We start from the raw sequence: 24,452 nt of genomic DNA, 5'->3' as shown, positions 1-24,452 counted from the left end.
CACACATAAAACACACACTAACACACACACACACACACACACACACACACACAGGCACGCAAATACACACATGTATGTATGTGTGTTTGCGCGCGCGCGAGTGTGTGGGTGTGTATGTTTGTGTGTGTGTGTGTGTGTGTGTGTGTGTGTGTGTGTGTGTGTGTGTGTGTGTGTGTGTGTGTGTGTGTGTGAGTGAGAGAGAGAGAAAGAAAGGGAGAGAAAGAAAGGAAGAAAGAGAGAGAGAGAGAGAGTCAACCGGAAAGCTCAGTACAGTGCAATAGTTTTTGGCGTGCCACCTCTCAGGTACGTTACAGAATGCTCCAGAATGCTCCCCGCAAACCCCCGTTTCCTAGACCATTCTCGGCGAGCGTTCACAATTGTTACGCTATAGTACCGAGCGCTTGCTAACGCTCGCGAACGGCACAACAAAACTATGCGTTGCATAGAAAACATTCGCAAACGTTCTGTGGCGCTCTGCCTATGCAACGCACCCCTGGTGACAGTACATGTAAAGTAGCGCGACATATATCGCGAAAAAAACAGCCTAAGAGTTAAAAGAGAGGTGCATGTAGTCTTACAATGGAGGTATATATATTTACACACGTTCTGAGCAGAAGATGTGAAAAATCAAGGTCTTAAAAAGATGAAAGTCTTACACTTGGGGTTCCTAAAAGGGAGGTTCCACTAACAAGGGAGCTAATAAAGGAATGACAGGAGGCACATGTTTTATCTTGCTGTTCTTCTTCTGCTTCTGCTTTCGTGGGCTGAAACTTTTTTGCACGAGTGGAATTTTACGTGTATGACCGTTTTTTACCCCGCCATTTAGGCACCCATACGCCGATTTTGGAGGAAGCATGCTGGGTATTTTCGTGTTTCTTTAACCCACCAAACTCTGACATGGATTACAGGATCTTTTTCGTGCGCACTTGGTCTTGTGCTTGCGTGTACACACGGGGGTGTTCGGACACCGAGGAGAGTCTGCACACAAAGTTGACTCTGAGAAATAAATCTCTCGCCGAACGTGGGGACGAACTCACGCTGACAGCGGCCAACTGGATACAAATTCAGCGCGCTACCGACTGAGCTACATCCCCGCCCTTCATCTTGCTGTAAAATATGTTGCTTTTCATATCATTTCAGTTTTCACACACAAAATTCTTCATATTTACAGGTATTCTTTCTTCAAACAAATACATTGTGAATTCACAGATTAAATAAAGTTGAACAAAGCAAAAGCAAACACTACTCACCAAAGACCCTCTTCCTGGATGTGTTTAATATGTTCTTGGAACAGAACATGGGCAATTTCTCCACGAACTTTGTCTCCCTCTTCAATCGGGTCTATAATCACATAGTCCCCTGCAAAAAAAACATGTTGATGTTTAAGCTGATCGTTAATCCGCTCAGCAATAACCTTCAAATCAAACCATCATGATCATGCATTGACTGAAAATTGAACTTCCCTTCTTTGAGCCAGATGACATGAGAATTCGACTAAAACACATACCCAGACTACAGAAATGTGCGTGTTTAATTGTAAACAATACATAAATGATATATTGCATTTTAATCAAAATATGACTTTTGATGCAGATGGAGACATGGTTCACCTTGACCCCTAGCACTGTCTCATAGAATGGCTCGATGTGTGTCAAAATCAAATATTGTATTTTTGTCAAAACGGGAAAAAATGGACAAACATGAAGAAAATGACCAGTGTGAAAGTCAATGCAATTTCCTAGATACAGGAAATATAATGCATTCCAGAGGTGAGGCATAGATCTTCGGCACTTACATTCGTGGGGGTTATGGGGCAAAGCTCCCTAAAAATGACCACACTTTAGCTTTTATCCTAACACTGAATGGGGCAATATTGGACCCATGCAATAGCTTGACATCAGCAAGTTTAGGTCTTGGAGGCATATCCTAATTGTGCCTCACAGCAGAGGGGTGCTGCTTATAGTTACAAAGCGAATTAAGCGAAACATTCCAGTGGCACCATGGCACATTTTGCACTACGCTTTTATTGTGTGGCTCCTAGTGCGGTCTGGCCAAAGTTTAATGATTCACAATAAGTCATCCAATTTTAACAGACGATCCTTACCATTTTGAACGCTACTGAGCTTATTTCTGTCCCTGCACACTCCAGTGTATGCATAAATCTATCATTGACACCAAAATTGTAAAGACCTTAATACTTTTACACACACATGCATGGACACAAACACACATGCAGTTTTCCATCTTACCTCGTTTGACCCATATGTTTTTGCGAAACTTGGTTGGCATGCTAACCAGGAACTCATCTCCCTTAGCATCAACAACGGCATGAAGATTGTTCCCCCTGCCTCCTGTCAGCTTTAGAAGAAGAAAATAATTAATTTTAATTAACAATCAGAGTTACTGACACAATCAGAGTTACTGACACAAGAAACTGACAAACCATATTTCTTCATTAAAGTTAAAATGAGAATCATAAACAAATGAGACAGAGCGCCGTTTAGAGATCTGATAAACTAAGGGAAGTAAGCCCTCTAAATGCATACAACATGTGTAACAGAGTGAGCGAGTTATTCCGAACCAGTCTCCTGAGAGAATAACATTAACAAGCATTGCTTTTTTGTTAAATAGTTGGTTTTCTTGTGGGGTATTTCATGTATGTGTGTGGGGGGAGGGGGGAGCGCATGAGTGTGGATGTGTGTCACTGTATGTTTGTGCTAACTGTGTGTGCGTCAGTGTGAGTCGAGTGCATCTGAAGTGCACAGAGTTGTGTATTCAAATGTTGTTTTGAAGGTGCCTGTCTGTGCCTATGTTTCTTGAATATCTGTAGTATTTACCTTCACAACTTGTTGTTTTTCTGCAGGAAGGACAAACTCCATCACCTCCTGCTCCACATATTTTCTTTTGGTGATCTTAGACATTCTTAAATCTCTTTTGATCCAACAGGTCTTGTGTCGTTATGCTCTGTGGAAACAAAAACAAGCACAGTTGTATTTTAGTTTGGTGCCATAGGAAACCACTTATACCAGTTCAAATGTGCATGATTTACAAGTACATATCAACCATTGGCTGCAGTCAATACGCTGTGAGAGTGATACTGATTTGTTTGTTTATTTGTTGCTTAACGTCCAGCCGACTACGCAGAGCCATATCAGGACAAGGAAGGGGGGGATGAAGGGGGCCACTTGTCAAGCGATTCCTGTTTACAAATGCACTAACCCATTACTTGTGTCCCAGCAGGCTTTAGTAAAACTAAATTAATACCTACTGGAAGATTACCAGTTTCCAGTATGTTAAAATAGGCTTAACCTATCTACTGCTGGACTTACATCAGAACACTAACAGATTAAACTATACATGAATCGCAAGACAAGCGGCAAGAGAAGAGATTTTTGGAAAAAATACAGGTGAATGAGCAAGAAGGCAGAAAAAAGAAAAGAATTCATGAAGAAAAAGAGAGCATGACAGGAAAGAGGAACCAAAAATCTACCTAACAGCAAACTAGAAAGCTCCTGCGGTTCCAAAAACAGGAGGGGCCTTTAAGTGATACTGATAGTGATGCATATTTGTGCACTTTGGGCTTTTCCCACAAGTTGATGTTACTTAAATTAGGATAGTGAACTCTGGGAAACTGTTCAAGGGAAGTAACTATAGTTCCGCAATCATGCAAACCATATAATGCTTATTACAGAAGAAAACAAAATTTAAGATGAATCTTTGTGTCACTGCAGTTTGGTGATAAATATTGGGTATGGTAGCAATCGAACATGTAGCAATAGTACAATAAAAATATGTTCAGAATATACAATGCACAGCATATCTTTGGCGTAATACTAAGTGTGGTAAATCAAAACGCGTTAAACTACTCAGACATTAAGTGTTTTTTGACACATTTTTTAAAACTTTTTAATGACTTAAAGTGCTTTAAAGGTCAACCACATTGCTCGGTCAAAAAAATTCTGCTGAGAGAACATTACTAAATAGTACCAGATGCAAAATATTGGCAAGCAAAGTCCTTTGGTTTAATAGATATCGATCAATGAAAGTGGGTTTTCATACCTGCAATTAAGGGTAAGGGAAGTAAGAATCTAAAACGCAGCCATGGCTGATCTCCCCTCGCAGTGACGTCAGCAGCTGTATTGGCATGGCAGACCATGAAGAAAACAGTGAAACAAGCAGCGTTTCTTCACTGGAACTATCGTGCTACAGTAGTGATTTTGAGGTTTGAATGAACACGATCTTCAACCATACCAGTTTGAACCTGAGCTGTCCGATGCTGAGGTTGAGGAAACACCCGACAGAGACGATTTTAGCGAGTCTCTCGATCGTTTGATGTCCACCAACTGGTAAGAAACTACCACTGATTCAGTGATTGTGAGACTCTTCCTCGTATATATTCCTATTATAGAATCGATTCTGGTAGAGCTTGTTTTGCAGTCAGTAATTTGTAAAGTTTGTGCGATGTCTTCTTTTACCCTTGATGCAATTCATGCATGCCAGAAAGTGATGCGCATTCCTGATTTATTTTAGTCAAAACATCATCCCACTGAGTAGTCAGTATGCCCACTCAATCATTGCTAGTAGCAGTCCCCAAAACTAAAACTAGCCAAATCAGTACACGTATGAATATACCAATGTTCCAATGGAATAACAATTTATTATGGTTTTGTCTAGACATAATGGTCACTACCATTGGTTGTGAATTTGTCCATTTCAGTTGTTTTACTGCCTTAGTAGATCAATTTTTTTGTGTGAGTTTGTAGACTGCAGAGAATTTGAACTAAACTTGTATCAAATTTTGTGTGTGCAGGTGTCAGTGCGCAAACTGTGCAGGCATGGGCTCAATCCGAGAATGCCGCTGTTGTCAAGAAATTCCAGAAATGGAATCACTGACAGTAAGCACAGGGGTGGGCTGCATCACTGACCACCCTGGCTTCAGATCAGTGTGCTTGGACCACTATGTCTTGGAGACATGCTATCACTGGTACAACCAGCAGTATGGGAGGGCTATACAGGATGCTAATGAGTAAGTTATTTTTTTTTTTAGAATTGTAATCATGATACTATAAATTATACTAGTATAAATAGGTTTATGTCATAGATATGTGCAAAAACAAATAACAATAAAATAAAAAAATGAAAATTAATTGTCAGATATTCATTTTTATTTCAAGACAATTCATTTATTCGCATGTGCTAATTCTGAGCAAAGCAATATGGGGAATGTTTTCAAGTATCCTGACTGGGTGGCCGAGTGGTAACGCACTTGCGCTCGGAAGCGAGAGGTTGTGAGTTCGACCCTGGGTCAGGGCGTTAGCAATTTTCTCCCCCTTTCCTAACCTAGGTGGTGGGTGCTAGTCTTTCGGATGAGACGAAACGCCGAGGTCCCTTCGTGTACACTACATTGGGGTGTGCACGTTAAAGATCCCACCATTGACAAAAGGGTCTTGTGTGTGGCGCACGTTATATGTCTTTCGGATGAGATGAAAAACCGAGGTCCCTTTGTGTACACTACATTGGGGTGTGCACGTTAAAGATCCCACGATTGACAAAAGGGTCTTTCCTGGCAAAATTGTATCGGCATAGATAAAAATGTCCACCAAAATACCCGTGTGACTTGGAATAATAGGCCGTGAAAAGTAGGATATGCGCCGAAATGGCTGCGATCTGCTGGCCGATGTGAATGCGTGATGTATTGTGTACAAAAAATTCCATCTCACACGGCATAAATAAATCCCATTCCCTGCGCCTTGAATATGTGCGCGATATAAATTGCATAAAATTTTTTTAAAAATCCCTGCGCTTAGAACTGTACCCACGGAATACGCGCGATATAAGCCTCATATTGATTGATTGGTTGATACTGTCATTAATACTGTATGCTTGTTTTTCTTTCCAGGCGCTTTCGGTATGTAGCTTACCGCATGCTTGTGCGGTGGGTCTGGAAATGGCTGGGGAGAGACATCAGGGTCACCTTACCAGCTTGTGCGGTTGCAAGAATTAGAGAACAGTTTCCTAGTGCAGATGGGCAGTACGTGGGTTATAGGGACCCAGAGTAATATTACATTATATGACAGCATCAGCCCATTTTTGCATCCTTATGTGTTCCAATTTTATTGATAATACATTGTCATTGTGATTAAATATTATTATTACACTGACGAGAAAATAAATATTATTATTACATTGACGAGAAAACTATTTTGATGTGTGTTTGTAGTTGGTTCAGCTTGTGCCACACATTGATTTGAAAAAGTGTGTTTATTTATTTATATTTAAGATACAGAAGTGCAACCCTAAAATCATGTAGTTTGTAACATGCATAGTGTAGTTGGTATATTTTTGTGTGCAAGGAGCATGGGGGTGGGTGGGGAGTGTTCACAGCTTTTTATGATTTTCAAATGTGTATACGAATTTAACTAATAAAAACAAGTTAATACTGCCATTGTCACATCCACCTTTGTTTTTGTGTCACCATGAGATAGCGAAAGCGGTCAGATATATTTCACATGTGGATTGTGTGGTGGTGTCTCACCTCACTCATATCTCAAAGTCATTGAAACAAGTAGTTATAAGTTATCACTTGCAGAGTCAGGTGTGCTCTTTTTTAAACTGTTTTGTCAACATAACAACAAATTCTACGGTACACAACTTACTTTTCCAATAAACTCAACAACTTACTCTTTTCTCCAAGTTAAATTTACTTTCCATCCTGTCTCAAGTAAACAATAACCAACACATAAACATTCACAGGCACATTCACCCATCCTCTCAGATAACGAAAAGCACAATCATTAGTCCACAAAGCTATGTGTAGCTAACAGTTAATTTACCACTGAAAGTCAGTTCTTGTAAAGACTTGCTCAAAGTACACACACATTAAGCATTCAAGTATTGATCATAGTATGTCACAAATTTGACATTATTCGAGCACACACACACTTGGCCAAATAATGCACACCTGAACGTATTTATTTAAAACGAAAATACTAATTTACCAACAAAATAAATAAATTAAAAAAATATAATAATAATGCGACAAATAGAACACAAACACAGCTCGGTAGCGGGACGGGTCAAGCTGACACTGACCGTACCAGTGAGCACTGCCAGCCGTGTTGTTTACAAACCCAAACACAGGGCGATAGCTGGACGGGTCAAGCTGACACTGACCGCTATTTATGTGAAAACACGCACCGCGCTTCATCTGTGTGTTTCGCGTGTGACATCCCCGATGGATGGTTGGGACTGAACCAGGCTTTAGAGTCCTTATTGTTTTAATTCCGAAACTTCTCATCAATGCCTCACGTGGAGGGTAGCAGTCACCTTCGAAATGTTCATGGCAAATCGCAGACGACGAAGTCGGTGTCCCACACTTTGGGCCAAAGTTTACTCTTTTCTCTTGCACGAAACGTACCCACCTATCACAGACTGGGTTTTTTTTCGGGAAGCGGTGCAAGGTGTAGCCATCGGCTTGTTTATTTGTGCATCGCCCGACCGCACAATATAGGCCATTGGAAGTTTTTCTTCGTTTTGGTTCAGAACTAACACTATCCGAGATATGCGCCGCCATTGTTGACTACATACGCTGACGTCACGAGGCAAATGATCACGTGGGCGCGGTTTTCACAGGTGCAAAAGGTTATCCGAAGTAGATTTTATTCAATATAAAAAACAAGAAGCATTTTTCGGAAAAAAGATTTTCGGCATGCGACTTCACTTAGTATGTAGATATTTTGTGCAAAGTTTCATTTTTCAATGTGGATGACCTTTAAGGATGATGGAAGTGAATTCCAAACTGATGTACCCGAAAAAGCAAGACTGGTCTTATAAAGGTCAATTCGTGGAATCGGTGGGATCAAGTTGACCGACCCATATCTGTCAGTTAGCTTTATTAAATAATGATGTAATGTAAATCGGCACTTTACCGTAATACAATTTATGCATGAAAATGGCTTTGTTTAACTTGAGATGCTTTTCCAGTGGAAGAAAGTTAAGCATTTTTAATTTCATATCTGTTGGGGCATTATCCTTTTCGATGAGTTTAGCCGAGCGACGATAGAGAGAGTCTAACTTTTTCAAGTGGACATCACTGCTGCCATCCCAGAGCGTCGAAACATGATTGATGTGAGGCATTACATGAGCATGGTGGAACATTTCCAGAGTCCTTCTGTCCGTAAATTGCTTTAACTTGGATAGGAGGAAAACGTTCTTGGCTACTTTCTTGTAAAGTGTGCCTGCCACTCAAGAGAGAGAGAGAGAGAGAGAGAGAGAGAGAGAGAGAGAGAGAGAGAGAGAGAGAGAGAGAGAGAGAGAGAGAGAGAGAGATTACAAACTGAAAGGCAGAAATATTTAAACCAATATTTGTCTTCTTACCGTTGTGTTAAACTGAGACTTAAAGGTGTTCATTGGTGACTGAACAAAAAACAAATGTGGACTAAAACTTCAACAACGTGATCCAGTCGCAATGGTCGCTGGAAGGAAAGGTAACTCTTTAAGCCGATATCTGTATCTTTTTACCACAAAATACAAAACAGAAATCTATAAGACGAAATGCGACGTGCTCTTACAGTTGCAGCTGATCTTTATCTTGATCTCATAACTTGTTTGAATACATACAGAGTATTGTTTTGTCTATTTGCAAAGAATCTTCATCCCAAAAAACATTGTTTGCCTTTGACGAGAGAATGCTGATATAAGGATGTTTTTCTGGAGATTTTGGTAATACGATCCAAAGAAACATTGCAAAAAGAAATAAACAAGATAAACCCTTTTAACTTCTTAAAATTCCCAAATAATATAATTGTGTTTTTTCGGTTAATTTTGATATAATGAATAATTAGGTGACATTTACCTTCTTTTGTTTACACAGGTGTGTCGTTCCAGTCTTTTAGACTGCTCCCGGAAGTTCTGTGTTGAGATTACGCGCCATCCAAAATAGCCTCAGACTCATTTCACGTACATCTGTACCTTCAACAACTACCACGTAAAGGTATGCTGACTGTAGTTACATTCTGATGACTGGACTGCTTTTGGTTTAATCACAGATCGCAGAAAACGCTTGTGCGCAGATTCGCAAAAGCCTTGAAGTTGAAGTGGCCTTTTTGTGTGAGTTTCAGTTTGTCACTCACTTAGTCACTGTGTCCCTGTCACTGTCAGTTAATGAGCGTCAGCGTACGGATTAAGTGCAGAAATAGACTGTTGGGTTGGATACTTCGAAGATTGTGAAATCAAGTACGAACATCTGTTGTGCGTGACTGCATCGTTCTCGTGTTCAAAGTTAGTTAGTGCGAGCTTCTGTCAAAATAGACGTTTTCCGTCCGGAAATAATTCTAGTCAGGATATGCAAGCGGTGTGGCAGAGTAAGAGCCCCTTTTATTGATTCAAAGCGAGGTGAAGCAACTACTACTAGTGCGCTGCTGTCTGTGCTGACCGGCTTTAATGAGGCAGTCACAGACACAGTGCGGCGATTCAGTCGTAGAATTTGTTCCTATGACAACGAGCCAATCAGCAGCTGTACCCCGATCAACTCCTAGACACTCCCCTGTCACACAGTGAATGATTACTCCATGCAGAGATGTGTATGACAGTTGACACACATCTATGCTCTGCGCGAGCGGGGCGGAAGTGACGCATCAAAGAACACAGCAAATGCAATGCACGAGAGCAAACGCTATTTTGGAGAGGCGGGTTCTGCTATTGTTCGAACATCGCTCTCACCCTTTCTAAAAAATACATTTAAAGCATAGGCCTTCTCGAGAAATTGATAACCCAGCCAGTTGCATGCCTAAACGTCACCTTTGAGTTTGAATTTGAGTAAGAAACTCTTCTTCCGAAAAGTTTTGAATCAACGAAGAGATGCTGGTCGCTGCTGTTCGCCATTATATCAAGTCACAGCGTGAAGGACACAACGGCGGGTTCTGATTGGTCAATACATATGCTTGAATCGTAGAAAATAGAGCAAGTTCCATCTCCCGAAGCTACGACTACGAGCGACTCTTCACTCTATCGCAACCGAATCTTACGATCAAATCGTCGGTGTGACAGGGAAAATTGTCCCGTGTAAACCTGCCATCGCGATGATCAGCTAACTCTGATGTGTATGTTATTGTTAGTTGTTATGCAGTGTGCGCTCAATCACTGATAAACTTTTCTTTCAAAATATGTAAATCCGACCCATGGTTCGCTTTCGATTAATTCCCGATCACTGGCAGCGATCGCTAGGCAGGTGTGTTCCTAATCTCAAGCGACCTAAAGCCAAACCCAAGTGACCACAGTCAAAACACGCCAGCGATCAGTGCCACAATGAATTGTGATCTCTGACTTAGTTTTCTTATTGTTCAGGTTACACATCAGAGTTATAGTTGTTCATCACGATGGCAGGTTATTTACTTTATTTTGTTGCTTTTGTCTCGCTTCGAAAAGCTTGCATCAATCAAAAGCATGGCTCTTCTGACTTTTTTGTGCCACACTGATTGAAAATCAGGACTTATTTTTGAACACTGTTTTTTCCCTGCTCAGTCGAGTCTGGTACTACTCGGTAAAGTAGCACAGCGGTAGTGCACTCTCAACAGGTGGTAGACTGGTACCACCAGCACTGTCAGTCCTAGCACTAGTACTACTTAGTACTACCACAACTGTACCAGCCTTTATTAGCAGGATCCAAGTGTATTGTTATAAAGAACAGACCACTTAAGTCTTTCATTAGTTTCAAGTGAAGCACCTTTGTCGACTATCTTGAGTGTGAGGCTCTCTAAGACGTAGAGTCAATGAAGCAAATGACACTGTTTGCTTCTGTTGTATCATTCGTGTACACTACATTGGGGTGTGCATGTTAAAGATCCCACGATTGACAAAAGGGTCTTTCCTGGCAAAATTGTGCATAGATAAAAATGTCCACCAAATACCTGTGTGGCTTGGAATAAAGGCCGTGAAAGGTGAATGCTCGCCCTAATAGGCTTGAGGGTTGCTGGCCGATGTGAATGCGTGATATATTGTGTAACAAATTCCATCTCACACGGCAGAAATTAATATGTCAAGCGCTATATTATAAATCTCCCCATACAATACAATCATTTATTGACAGTCAAGTAAGATACCGCTGTGTAAATGTGTAGTCTCCTATTACATGGATCTGCTTGTGATTATTGCATGTTTTGGTTGTTTAGGCCCATGACAATATGAGAAATTGTTCACTGATAATCTGATTGTTCTAAGAATATGATTTCTTTTCGATGCAGTTCCACCTTCCATCATGTCTACGTCGCAGAAGCACAGGAACTTTGTGGCAGAGCCAATGGGTGACAAGCCTGTCACGGACCTCGCTGGCATCGGAGAGGTCTTGGGTGGCCGATTGAAGGAGGCTGGTTTTGACTGTGTGAGTCATTTGGCATTCAGATTACACTTTAAAGGCACACTCCTTATCGGTCAAAGCTCTCTGTCTTTGTCCCCGAGTACGCAGTACTAGGGTCCTGCAGACTTTAATTGTGTGTGTGTCTGTCTGTCTCGACTTAACAGCTTATTGCTGGGAAACTACTGGGCGCAGTTCGTTCAAAAGTTGATACACTAACTGGATAATAGGTCCGATTGATTCATTTTGTGCACTGTTTGTGTGTGTGTGTGTGTGTGTGCATGAGTCTGTACTCGTGTGTGTGTGTGTAAGAAAGAAAGAGAGAGAGGGAGGGAGTGAGGGAGAGAGAGTGTGTGTGTGTGTGTGTGTGAATGTCTGAAGAGTACTCGGGTCCAGCGCGAGCGTTTTTTATTTGAAACTAGCAGTTAAGCCCGGCTTCGCCCGGGAGAAAGCGGAGCCCTGTAGCAATTTAAGACGCTCGCTATCCCATTATCATTAGCTTTACCTCCTTTGTTTGGATACAAAAAAAGAGTTATCTCCCTTACCTTCTAGAAATTTCCGGAACTGTCCAGTTAATTTTTCAGTTCATTTCTTCCCCTCATAGGAGCAATAGCGAGTCTCTAATATCACTGGCATGATGTGCTTGCTACAGGTGAACAGTAGGCACTGAACTGGTCTTGCACCATATAGGCTGTATTCAATAAATGGGAGGTCCATAATCTGAGAAAGGAAACAATGAATCAAGAAACTAAAACCCAGGTGCACATCTGCGGCACCTAGGGAGTGTACGTGCACACTATCTTGTTCCTGCCTCTTGCCATCTCAGAGGTATGGCGACCACAGACAGACACACACACACACACACACACACACAGACAGACAGACACTCTCTTTTATTTATATGCATAGATGTATAGATAGATTGTTGAGGTGGTGTAAACATGGCGACTTCGACAAAACATCAGAAACTTTTGACATAAGAAGATAGGGTAAGTGATAGAGAGAAGCAACAAAGGTCAAACCGCGATTGGAATCGCAAAACGTCTGGGAGTGAGAGAGAGAAAAACACTGATTCAATCAATAATCATAGACCATGGGTCGATTCACAACAAATGGGAAAGTGAAGAAAGCATCGACAGAAAACATTCAAGAAGAAGTTGCCTCCCCTGTGATGAAACTCTACCCTCAGGTTCCCAATAAAGACCCCTCCTTTATTCAATCGATTTTTCTGGACATTTCTAAGGCCAAAAGAAAAAATTGTCTGTTTCTGGTCACCCGACCGACCCTAAATTTCGGCGCCGACCCTAAACTTTTTTTTTCCAAACTCAAAATTTGTTTCCATTTGTCCAAGCTCAAGATGTAAGATGTCTCAAGTCTTCTTTTCTGTTTCATCATGGAAATATCAGACCAGGTAAACAAAGAAAAACATGTCATACTCTTTCAGTCTTTGTCACAGATTTGTAAATGTGTTAAGTGTCTTGTCTCTATATATAGTAAATCCAGTCTCTTTGCGCGATTTTTAAAGTTAGTTTTATTGGTCTACATTTGGGGGGGGGGGGGGGGGAAATCCCTACCTACCTACCCTATTTTTTTTTTAGCCATGTTACCAGAAACAGACAATTTTTTTTGGGGGGGCCTAAAGTCTTTGGTGGGAGGTTTTACTGTATCTGAACATTTGTTTTGTCTCCTTGTGCAGGCCTATGTTGTGTTGGGGCAATACCTGGTGCTGAGGAAAGACGAGGAGATGTTCAAGTGCTGGCTACACGACACCTGTTCCGCCAACACCAAGCAGCAAAACGACTGCTTCACCTGTCTCAAGCAGTGGTGTGACTCCTTCTTGTGAATATAGAACCGTCACCTGTGTAGCGAAAGGACTTTGTACAGATTCTTTGTCATTGGGTTAGAATCAAGTAACGCATCCTTCAGTACAGTGAGTGCTGCTTGTGCTCTTTGTGTGCACATAATTAATTTCGGCTGTGTCCATGCTTCTTAATTCACTATTCATGGTTCTCCATTGCTGAGAAAGGTTATGGGTATTCATTGGGATGTAATTTGTATTCAAATCACAAATCATGTTTGCATTATCAGACCTGGGAACCCATACGATTTCGCCGTATTTTGTACGCATGATTGTCTAGAGTACAAGCAGTACGGTCAGTGGAATAAAAAACTGATGAGAAAAATTCCTACACTACTTTTCTTCACAAATGCATCCCACAACCAATCCAGGATTTTGACACATGATTTCACTTTTGTCAGTTAACATTGAACGAAGCTTTTTTTTAAACGTTGTGGTAAATTTAATTAACAGTGCAACGGACGCGTGTAAAACATATTTGAATCATGGATGTTCAAATGCTATGTGGAGTACACTCATTTTTCTGAAAATACACCAAGTTTGCAAAACAGGGGTTCCCAGGTCTGCCTTATAATTGAGTCGGTCGGTGTCTACATTGTATCTCAATGACCAAGCTCCGTAGCATCTAGTCTCTGTCAATGATTTTAACTGTTAATGTTTGCTTTTGTGGTAGAAAGTAAGTTTTAGGTGCTAATTCAAAGACTAGTTCAGCTTTTGTTTTTTTAAAGTTTTCTCGTTCTGTTTGAGTTTGACAATGACACTACATTGTATTACTACATGTAGTCGGTCTTACACAGCCATAAATTATTGTGCGTTAGTGCTGCGCTACTACTTCTAGGCTAGTATTCCTACTCTTTTGAAGCAGTTGACTGGCATAACATTTTTCGTGGACTTGGAGAAAACCCTCAGCTGCTGCTTCCCAATGATTAGGGTCCATGTATCAAGCATATTCTATCTGACTTGTACTTATGCTGTGTCGCCATATCCAATTGGATTATCCGCATAAATTGCAGGATTTGTTCTCTGTTTGCTTTGTAATTAGAGGTTACTCAGTTTCTCCACCTTATCCACTGCCTTTCACTGGTGATACTCAAACCAGAAACGTAGCCATGCATGCTGTTTTGTTCGACTATAGGTATCCGCTCTTTGTGTTGAAGGTCTGTTTACAGTGCATGTCAGCTGTATTTTTAAGCTTCATCTGCTATAAGTGCTTCTTCACTAAAGTCTTGATGTTGTGCTTGTTTTTCATATTAATTCAGTATAGGCATACACGATTTTTCTCATAGCTCTTGCAGCAGAAATGATCGTGTGTTTAGATTTTGTGTTTGTTGGTTTAGGAGTATCTAAATTCTTGCGTGTTGTGTTCATGACCATATACCAACACTAGTGGGTTTTTTGTGCTTTTGTGAACTTAACTCGTTTTTCTGTTGTTAGTGAGTGAAGTCTGCAAGGAAATATGAATGTAAGATTAGTGATGTATCGGGGAACTTTTCAAAAACAAGATAATATTGTGAAATTGCATCGGCCACAACTGGCTGGAGTTTTCTCCCTTTCATATTTGGAGAAGAAAAGAAATCCATCAGCTTCGATATTTTGACATTTTTTTTGTTTTTAGTTAATGATTGGAAGCAACTAATGAGGTAAAATATTATTACAGTGGTACCACTGTTTCAAGACCCTCCATTCTCACTGTATCGGACTCCCATGACTATAAGACTTCATTTTCTCAGATGAGATGTGTTCTTCAAAGTGTTACTTATTTTGTCTCCATCTGAAGACGGGCGCAGTGGTGTGGTGGTAGGACGTCGGCCTCCTAATCGGGAGGTCGTGAGTTCAAATTCCGGTCGCTGGTGGGTTAAGAGTGGAGATTTTTTTCGATCTCCCAGGTCAACTTATGTGCAGACCTGTTAGTGACTTAACCCCCTTCGTGTGTACACGAAAGCACAAGACCAAGTGCGCACAGAAAAGATCCTGTAATCCATGTCAGAGAAACATGAAAATACCCAGCATGCCTCCCCCGAAATCGGCGTATGCTGCCTGAATGGTGGGGTAAAAACGGTCATGCACGTAAAAAAACTGTGAGTGAACGTGGGAGTCTAATCCCATGAACGAAGAAGAAGAAGAGTCTCCATCTGAAGACTCCCCCCTCTTTTAAAACCTACATTTCCAGGATTTTAGGAGGTCTTAATACAGAAGTACCACTGTATTGTCATGTTTAATAATGTGTTGATGCTGTAATCTGATTTAGAAATGGTATATGCCAAGTTGATTGAAGTTCGGCCGGTTTAGAATAAAAACAGACTTCACCCAAGTGTTTTCTTCAGCAATTGTAGCTCCTTGAATGTGTGTATGCGTGTGTGCAAAGTTTTGGTGGCCAAACGCAGTTATACTGGAGGAATCATTTTCCATGTTGGGAAAGTGTGAATGCCCCCCGCGGGTTAGGGGGAAGAATTTACCCGATGCTCCCCAGCATGTCGTAAGAGACGACTAACGGATTCTGTTTCTCCTTTTACCCTTGTTAAGTGTTTCTTGTATAGAATATAGTCAATGTTTGTAAAGATTTTAGTCAAGCAGTATGTAAGAAATGTTAAGTCCTTTGTACTGGAAACTTGCATTCTCCCAGTAAGGTAATATATTGTACTACGTTGCAAGCCCCTGGAGAAATTTTTTGATTAGTGCTTTTGTGGACAAGAAACAATTAACAAGTGGCTCTATCCCATCTCCCCCCTTTCCCCGTCGCGATATAACCTTGATCGGTTGAAAACGACGTTAAACACCAAAGAAAGAAAGAAAGTGTTAATTGCGGAGTTTCCTAAAGAATTCAGACATTAACAAGTACCTGTTTTGTTTAATCTGTCACTTCAGATTATTTTTTGTTGTTCAATCAGTAATTTTAAACTGTCAAAGTATGCAGTGAATTTTGACAGTCGATAGCTGGTACCTTAAGAGTGTTACAGTGCCGCCTCAACTTTTACAAAAAGCCGGATATGACGTCATCAAATGTAATTATCGAAAAAAAAGAAAAAAACGTTCGGGGATATCAATCCCAGGAACTCTCATGTAAAATTTCATAAAGATCGGTCCAGTAGTTTGGTCTGAATCGCTCCACGCACGCACACACACACACACACACACACACACACACACCACGACCCTCGTTTCGATTCCCCCCTCTACGTTAAAACATTTAGTCAAAACTTGACTAAATGTAAAAACAAGAAAGGTAAGTTGTTGGAACGTTGTTATTGACAAATTTACGTTACAATCACAAATATGTCGACCCAGCGGTATTTTAAGTGCACAGACAAACAATAAACAACAATAACTAAGCTTGGCTGATTATAGATCTAACTATGAAAGAAAAAAAAAGGCTCCTTTGCGGCTCTTCGATGATGCAAGGAAAAGGGAGAAGGACTTTTTTGTTCATTAGAAACCAAAACAAACATAAGGAAATGAGAGAGGACATAGCACAGACCTTTCCAGTTGCTTTGCCTTTCTATGATTCACAAGTGACATTTAAAAGATTTGTCTTATCTTGTTTAGTTTCCGGGTAAGACTTAATAATAGGATGTACTGCTATTGTCAAAAAGTACGAACATGCTGACTTTCTTGAACCAACTGTCTATCACAAAAACATGAAGTTATGTACAGTGAAACCCGGCTATATTGAAGTAGGCTATATTGAAATCCCGGCTATATTGAAGAATTTTTCAGGTCCCGGCTGAAGCTCTACTTTTTCTTTGTTAAAAAATGTTGGCTACATTGAAGTCGGCTATATTGAAATCCCGGCTATATTGAAGCAAAAATTCAGCCCACGGGACGTTTTTACCTGGCTATATTAAATGTTTGCTCCAAAGATTTGTTTTACTTTTTATCAGTTTTGAAGAACAATGACTGCGCGGGCGCCGAATGATATGACACGCCGCTGTCAGCGCAATCAGTTGAGGAAGGGGAGAGGCCAGATCAGCATCAACTTTCGAGTCAGGAGGTCTCTTATAACAGTAATTATTACAGTCTAACAATGCCGCGGGCCTCTGACAGCTACGCCATGTAGTCTTGTGGTGCGTAGATCTCCCCGACTTAATTCCTCTTGTTCATGCGAGTAGTTTCCCTTTGTACACTAGCAAAAATGGCTGCAAAGCAAACAAGTCGCGAAAGGCGAAATAACAACATTTAGTCAAGCTGTCGAACTCACAGAATGAAACTGAACGCACTGTATTTTTTTTACAATGACCGTAGTCCGCCGCTCGTACAAAAGGCAGTGAAATTAACGAGCCTGTTTAGCGCGGTAGTGGTTGGGCTGTGCTGCAAAGCACCCTTTTCTGTACCTCTCTTCGCTTTAACTTTCTGAGCGTGTTTTTAATCCAAACATATCATATCTATATGTTTTTGGAATCAGGAAACGACAAGGAATAAGATGAAATTGTTTTTAAATCGATTTCGGAAATTTAATTTTAATCATAATTTTTATATTTTTTATTTTTAGAGCTTGTTTTTAATCCGAATATAACATATTTATATGTTTTTGGAATCAGAAAATGATGAAGACTAAGATAAACGTAAATTTGGATCATTTTATAAAAACATAATTTTAATTACAATTTTCGAATTTTTAATACCAAAGTCATTATTTAATTTTTAAGCCTCCAAGCTGAAATGCAATACCAAAGTCCAGCCTTTGTCGAAGATTGCTTGACCAAAATTTCAATCAATTTGATTGAAAAATGAGGGTGTGACGTGCCGCCTCAACTTTTACAAAAAGCCGGATATGACGTCATCAATGACATTTATCGAATGTAAACAGTGCAAGATTTAAAGGGTTAGACCTAGTGAAATCACACTTTTGGAAAGCAGTATTAAAATATTGGCTGGATAATAACCACTACGATCGTGGGACAGTCGGGCCGACTTTATTATGGAATAATGCATGCATAACGTATAGTGGCAAAGTTTTATTTTTTGAAAGTTGGATACAGCGAGGTGTATTGGTATTAACTGACATTGTACGTTCGGGAGACATATTATCATATCAAGACATATGTGATTTGATTGGATATTCGCCAAACCGAATTCTTGAATATAATGTTGTAAAAGCTGCTGTGTCATTATTTATGAGGAAAAATGTTGTAAATATGACTGATGATGTTTGTATTACCTTACCACTGTTTAACGGCAAAAATGTGTTAAGTGCCAGAGATTATAGGAAAGAGATTATTAATATGAAAACAGATGTACCATGTTCCGGAGGATTTTGGAAGAGAAAGTTTAATGTAGAAATTGATGAACGATCTTGGATAGTTGCCTATCAGTCAACACAAGAGACTAGACTAAGAGTTTTACATTGGAAAATTATGCACAACATTTATCCGACCAACATTCTCCTGTGTAAAATGAAAGTAACGGAAACTAATAAATGTAATTACTGTTGTGATGTAACTGATTTCATTGAACATTTCTTTTTTGAATGCCCGGTTGTATACAAATTCTGGAAGTTTATTGAAGAATTTATTTTTCGTACTTTTGAAATTAAGATTGTTTTGAAAGTTAGTGATGTTTTATTTGGTATGCATTTTGTAATGGTGAAAAAGGCAACTATGTATAAATTGAACCACATTATCTTAATCGGAAAGATGTGCGTTAGTATATGTAAAAAAACAAATTCGTTTTTACCGTTGGAAAGTATTTTTAATAGGCAGTTACAGATAAGAAGCATTTTTGTGTGAGTGTTCGAACAACAAAACGTTAGAAAAAGTTAGCTTTCTGTATTCGATAAGGTGTATCTAATTCATTGTATGAGATATTGTTAATTGTTGTTATCTATTTGAATAAAAAAAAATTAAAAGAAAGAAAGAAAGAAAAAACAAGTCGCGTAAGGCGAAAATACAATATTTAGTCAAGTAGCTGTCGAACTCACAGAATGAAACTGAACGCAATGCCATTTTTCAGCAAGACCGTATACTCGTAGCATCGTCAGTCCACCGCTCATGGCAAAGGCAGTGAAATTGACAAGAAGAGCGGGGTAGTAGTTGCGCTAAGAAGGATAGCACGCTTTTCTGTAGCTCTCTTTGTTTTAACTTTCTGAGCGTGTTTTTAATCCAAACATATCATATCTATATGTTTTTGGAATCAGGAACCGACAAGGAATGAGATGAAAGTGTTTTTAAATTGATTTGGACAATTTAATTTTGATAATAATTTTTATATATTTAATTTTCAGAGCTTGTTTTTAATTCGAATATAACATATTTATATGTTTTTGGAATCAGCAAATGATGGAGAATAAGATAAACGTAAATTTGGATCGTTTTATAAATTTTTATTTTTTTTTACAATTTTCCGATTTTTAATGACCAAAGTCATTAATTAATTTTTAAGCCACCAAGCTGAAATGCAATACCGAACCCCGGGCTTCGTCGAAGATTACTTGACCAAAATTTCAACCAATTTGGTTGAAAAATGAGGGCGTGACAGTGCCGCCTCAACTTTCACGAAAAGCCGGATATGACGTCATCAAAGACATTTATCAAAAAAATGAAAAAAACGTTCGGGGATTTCATACCCAGGAACTCTCATGTCAAATTTCATAAAGATCGGTCCAGTAGTTTAGTCTGAATCGCTCTACACACACACACACACACACAGACAGACGCACATACACCACGACCCTCGTTTCGATTCCCCCTCGATGTTAAAATATTTAGTCAAAACTTGACTAAATATAAAAAACATGCGGGGATATCATACCCAGGAACTCTCATGTCAAATTTCATAAAGATCGGTCCAGTAGTTCACTCTGAATCGCTCTACACACACACACATACACAGACACACACACACACACACACACACACACACATACACACACACATACACCATGACCATCGTCTTGATTCCCCCTCTATGTTAAAATATTTAGTCAAAACTTGACTAAATGTAAAAAGGGTGAGTCTGACAATTAAAAGAAAAATCGAGCTTATTCAGAAGCTGGAAACTAGCTGCAAAAAAAGAAAGGAAGTCGCTGAGGAATATGGAATGTGTGTAAGGGAGGGGGGGGGGGCGTGCGTGTGTCACTGTGAGCGTGTGTCCGTGTGTGTGTGCAGAAAAAAGCAAGGAGGCTCGAAGAACAACAGCCAACAGGTGAAAGATTAATGGAAATATATCTCACATCAAACGCAATGTGTGGACACGGAAATAAGAACGTATAGTGAAAAGAAGTTCGGTTATATTGAATTTCTGAAGGAACAAGGAGGGAAATTCAATATAACCGAGAATTGCCTATATTGAAGTTCCGGCTATATTGAAGGTCGTCCCGGGTCCCATGCCACTTCAATATAGCCGGGTTTCACTGTAGCTGGAACATCCAGATAATTATAATGTAGATACTGACTGAATCAATTATAATGCATACATGATTAGTGTTTGTATACAATACAATGCATAGCCTATACTATTCTGAATGCTGAAACTAACATACCATAGAGACCCATAATTTCATTAATCGTAAAGTAAGAAGCATGGACACAGCTGAAATGAACTATTCCACAAAGAGAATACGCAGCACTCACAGGCCTGCAGGAAAAGCAAGTAATCATTTGATTCAAACACAACGCAGAGAACCTGTGGGAAATTATTTTGCTGCCCAGGTGACGGCGCTGATTCACGCGTGGGCGTCGCACCACCCCTTGACGCAGTTGAAGCAGTCGTTTTGCTGCCCAGCGTCGGCAGGACATTTTTTGCATAGCCAGTCCTTGAACTTCTCCTCGTTTTTGTTCAGCACCAGGTATTGCCCCACCACATTGTAGGCCTGCACAAGGAGAAATCAATACAAGATAACAATGAAAATGTACTCAACAGAAAAAACACCCAGCAAAAATGAACATTAGCTTAGCAATAAAATGAATGCACCAATTTGTGTACCCAAAGTAAAACATGCATTCCGGTGGCATTTCATTCAAAGTTACTCTGTTAATCAACTTTCCTTTAAAAAAAAACCGGATATTACGTCATCAAAGGCATTTATCGAAAACACGAAAAAAAATGTGTCGGGGTATCACTGGAAGAATTTGTATTTAATGGACCTATCTTAACTTTATTTCCTGTTTTCAGGCGTAGACTCCAGCCTTTACGGAGTAGTGACTGTTTACAGTTCTAGGAAAGGAATACAGGCATATTTCAACACCACAAATACATTAAAAGATAATTTTGCTTTACACAGAAGGAAGGGTTTTTCTTCGAATGTCCATGGGACTCACGTATTTAAAACCTTTATCTCGTAATTTGGCGCCCAAGATCGGTCCGATGCCAGCGAGGTCTGTGACAAGTTTTTTACCCATTGGTCCTGCCGCAAAGTCCCTGTGCTTCTGTGTAATGTCCATGATGGCACTGTTTCAACATTAAAACACAAATTTCTAAAGTCATTCCCGACTCGTGTACAAGAGAGAGAGAGAGGGGTGGGAGAGAGAGTACATCCACTTCATAACAATGCAATTTCTGAGCAAAAAATAACAATTTATTCAATCTTAAAGGCAGAGTAAGCCTCCCGTAAACCATCACAGATACGGTCAGGCTTTTACACACAGTACAAACACCCTTTCATTTAAACACTCACCAATTGAGAACATCCTAGGTGCCCTCCGTAAAGAGCGAACAATTTTCAAAGAATTTATTTTTGCGTGGTTTATCTTACCCCTGAGCCATCGTGAACCCGTGTGATCCAGTTTTCCCTTTTCACAATGCAGTCGTCATGGTTAGTCATTTGAATGCGACTCGACCTGAGCTTATCTACAATAGCACGTTTTTTATGCACGAAACAACGGCTGTGGTTCACAAGAACTCTTGCGATGGCTTTTGACTGTTGAGAGGAACGGCGATTTGCACTGATAAACCCGTGGCCGTCGTCTGCTACGACCCTTGCGTGACCGTCCTGCTTCCGGGCTTTTCTTTTTTTAAACTTTCACAACTTCGAATTGTTCTGATCTTGTCTTGATGAAAAACGAATTCTTTTATGATTAAAGAATGTTTGTGTAACAAGCTGTCAATTTATTATTTAGATTTTAAAAGTTAGGTCTAGCGCAAAAACGAGGCGCCATTGTTCTTCAGGGCCAAGTCCACGAAAATAAATTCTTGGAAAATGTCTCACGCTCGACAGAAAGCAGCCAGGATGTTCCCGTTCGGTGAGCGTTCAAATGGAAGTATGCTTGTACTGTATTTACTGAGACGCTCGGAGAGCTCTGTGATGGTTTACGGGAGGCTTACTGTGCCTTTAACCAAAACGTTTACTGTCTAAAATAAATCTCTGAATCTGATAAAATAACGCTTTGTTTTCACACAGAGACTTGTTGCTATTGCTGTACATAACACAGAAAACAGAAATATCACTATAATCAGGCAAAGTCTTGATAGTGGTCGCTCTGACATTTTCATTTAATGGACAATCAAATAAAAAGTGTTTGCAATGCAGGAAATGTCATTTGTCAAATGCCATTTGTCAAATGTCGCTTATACAGATCTCCATTTAAATTGCTAATCTCTAATCTTTATTTGCTATGAATAATTTCAGCTGTTCGGTAATTTGAGTAATAGAACGGGGGAGTAACAGGGTCATCTCTAGACAAAAATCTTTTGAAAGAACCAACAGAACTTGTTTGTTTTACACTGTCAGGAAGTTCATTCCATAAGACTGAAGAAGAAGGGAAATAGGAATGTTTATACAACTCAGTTCTGCAGCGTGAAATTTGTCTATCAAATGGTTTACGTCAGTGATAGGGATTCACTGCCAAAACTAACCAAGCAAATAAGCTGGCACCATACCATTTACTAATTTATAATACAAAATCAATTTGTGTCTTCTTCGTTGGAATACAATAACATGTTGTTATCGAAAAAATGAAAAAAAAATCCGGGAATATCATTCCCAGGAACTCTCATGTCAAATTTCATAAAGATCGGTCCAGTAGTTTAGTCTGTATCGCTCTACACACACACACGCAGACACTGACACACACACAGACACACACACACACACACACACACACACACACACACACACATACACCACGACCCTCGTCTCGATTCCCCCTCTATGTTAAAACATTTAGTCAAAACTTGACTAAACGTAAAAAGTACATGTATATCAAAATGGCTTTCTCACGTGAGTTGTTTTTGTATGTACATGAGAGGTTAAACAAAGCAAATCAAGAAAGTAAACACAAGCAACAACATGTAAACAGAAGAAAAAGAAAATTCAGAGAAAAAGCGATCAGCTTTGCAACGCATGTTGAAACCAACAATAACAAATATTTTTAAAAACAACTCATCAGTTAACCTTGAGAAAAAAAAAACCACCAAGCAATACTTTCAAAGAAAATAAATGTATGATTTCTTTAAGAATAACGACAGGATTTATTTACCAAAAACCATTATGCAATGGGGTAATGAATTCCAAAGGATGCTTCCAGAAAAGGCTAGACTGGACTTGTAGAGATCAATCCGAGGAAGAGGAATGCGTATCTTTGTGGGGTCTCTGTGATTATTTGAGAACAATTTAGAGCAAAATATGGGCGATTCATTTCCTGAGATAATCTTTTGCATCATGACGCCTTTATTGAATGTGAATCTTGCTTTGGGTGGGAGAATGTTAATTTTGTATGTTATTCCTCTGAGTGTGTCACACTTCTAAGCAGTACTAATTAACTTGAGGGGTCGTTTATGTGACATTTTTAGTGATTTGAGCGCATTTTCGCTGGCAGAATTTCACACTGTAATCTTTGATTGATTGAATGTGTGCATTGAAGAACAATGTCCTTCCGTGTACAGTTAGATAAAAGTACAACTTTTTAGACAGCATCTTGTACATTCCGAGTACATGGTCATTCCAAGATAAGTTATTGTCAATAACCACACATACAACTTTATATATGAAATTGAGGTAGAAGTAAAAGCTTTACCTTGGTTGATTGCGAGCAAACACGTTAGCAGCGGAAGAAAAAGGCAATTGAAATGACACCTCACCGTGAAGTAACTGCGTCGCGGCTTGTCGTCCAAGGGTGCGTGTCAAAACTTGCTCTTCCACAAAGTATGGCAGGATTCCAGCGCCAAAAGCAACCCGTTTGTGATGGGCATACTTAAATTACTGTTTTGTGCCTACATGTTCGTATATACTCTGTTGAACAGAGGTGATACATTCCCTCACTTGGCTGTCATCAGTGTACACAAAGCAGAAACAAACAAAAATGGTCGCCCGAT

At 39.8% G+C, this 24,452-nt stretch overlaps 4 protein-coding genes across 6 annotated transcripts; 2 read left to right on the top strand and 2 right to left on the bottom strand.

Moving 5' to 3' along the window:
• Positions 1-1,214: 1,214 nt before the first annotated feature.
• Positions 1,215-8,527, bottom strand: LOC138955377 (probable RNA-binding protein EIF1AD). Its single transcript, XM_070326989.1, has 4 exons — positions 8,377-8,527; positions 2,838-2,964; positions 2,250-2,358; positions 1,215-1,359 (listed from the first exon to the last, which is right to left on the bottom strand). The coding sequence occupies exons 2-4, from the start codon at positions 2,919-2,921 to the stop codon at positions 1,247-1,249; spliced, it is 306 nt and encodes a 101-aa protein (XP_070183090.1). The 5' UTR covers positions 2,922-2,964; positions 8,377-8,527; the 3' UTR covers positions 1,215-1,246.
• LOC138955374 (P2X purinoceptor 7-like) lies at positions 3,927-6,985 on the top strand. Its single transcript, XM_070326986.1, has 3 exons — positions 3,927-4,346; positions 4,811-5,026; positions 5,900-6,985. The coding sequence occupies exons 1-3, from the start codon at positions 4,333-4,335 to the stop codon at positions 6,057-6,059; spliced, it is 390 nt and encodes a 129-aa protein (XP_070183087.1). The 5' UTR covers positions 3,927-4,332; the 3' UTR covers positions 6,060-6,985.
• Positions 8,528-8,845: 318 nt separating the features above from the next.
• On the top strand, positions 8,846-14,246 carry LOC138955379 (barrier-to-autointegration factor-like). 3 transcript variants are annotated; one of them, XM_070326991.1, is made up of 3 exons: positions 8,846-8,992; positions 11,241-11,377; positions 13,047-14,246. In XM_070326991.1, the coding sequence occupies exons 2-3, from the start codon at positions 11,255-11,257 to the stop codon at positions 13,191-13,193; spliced, it is 270 nt and encodes an 89-aa protein (XP_070183092.1). In that variant the 5' UTR covers positions 8,846-8,992; positions 11,241-11,254; the 3' UTR covers positions 13,194-14,246. The 3 variants fall into 3 exon arrangements, with proteins under 3 accessions (XP_070183092.1, XP_070183093.1, XP_070183094.1); XM_070326992.1 differs by having other exon boundaries at positions 8,961-9,108; XM_070326993.1 differs by lacking the exon at positions 8,846-8,992 and adding an exon at positions 9,260-9,279.
• Positions 14,247-19,973: 5,727 nt separating this feature from the next.
• LOC138955378 (barrier-to-autointegration factor-like) lies at positions 19,974-21,586 on the bottom strand. Its single transcript, XM_070326990.1, has 2 exons — positions 21,461-21,586; positions 19,974-21,012 (listed from the first exon to the last, which is right to left on the bottom strand). The coding sequence occupies exons 1-2, from the start codon at positions 21,581-21,583 to the stop codon at positions 20,866-20,868; spliced, it is 270 nt and encodes an 89-aa protein (XP_070183091.1). The 5' UTR covers positions 21,584-21,586; the 3' UTR covers positions 19,974-20,865.
• Positions 21,587-24,452: the final 2,866 nt, after the last annotated feature.

Source organism: Littorina saxatilis, unplaced genomic scaffold (genome assembly GCF_037325665.1).
Source record: "Littorina saxatilis isolate snail1 unplaced genomic scaffold, US_GU_Lsax_2.0 scaffold_250, whole genome shotgun sequence".
In the NCBI taxonomy this organism is placed as follows: domain Eukaryota; kingdom Metazoa; phylum Mollusca; class Gastropoda; order Littorinimorpha; family Littorinidae; genus Littorina; species Littorina saxatilis.
This window is presented reverse-complemented; position numbering and strand designations above follow the sequence as displayed.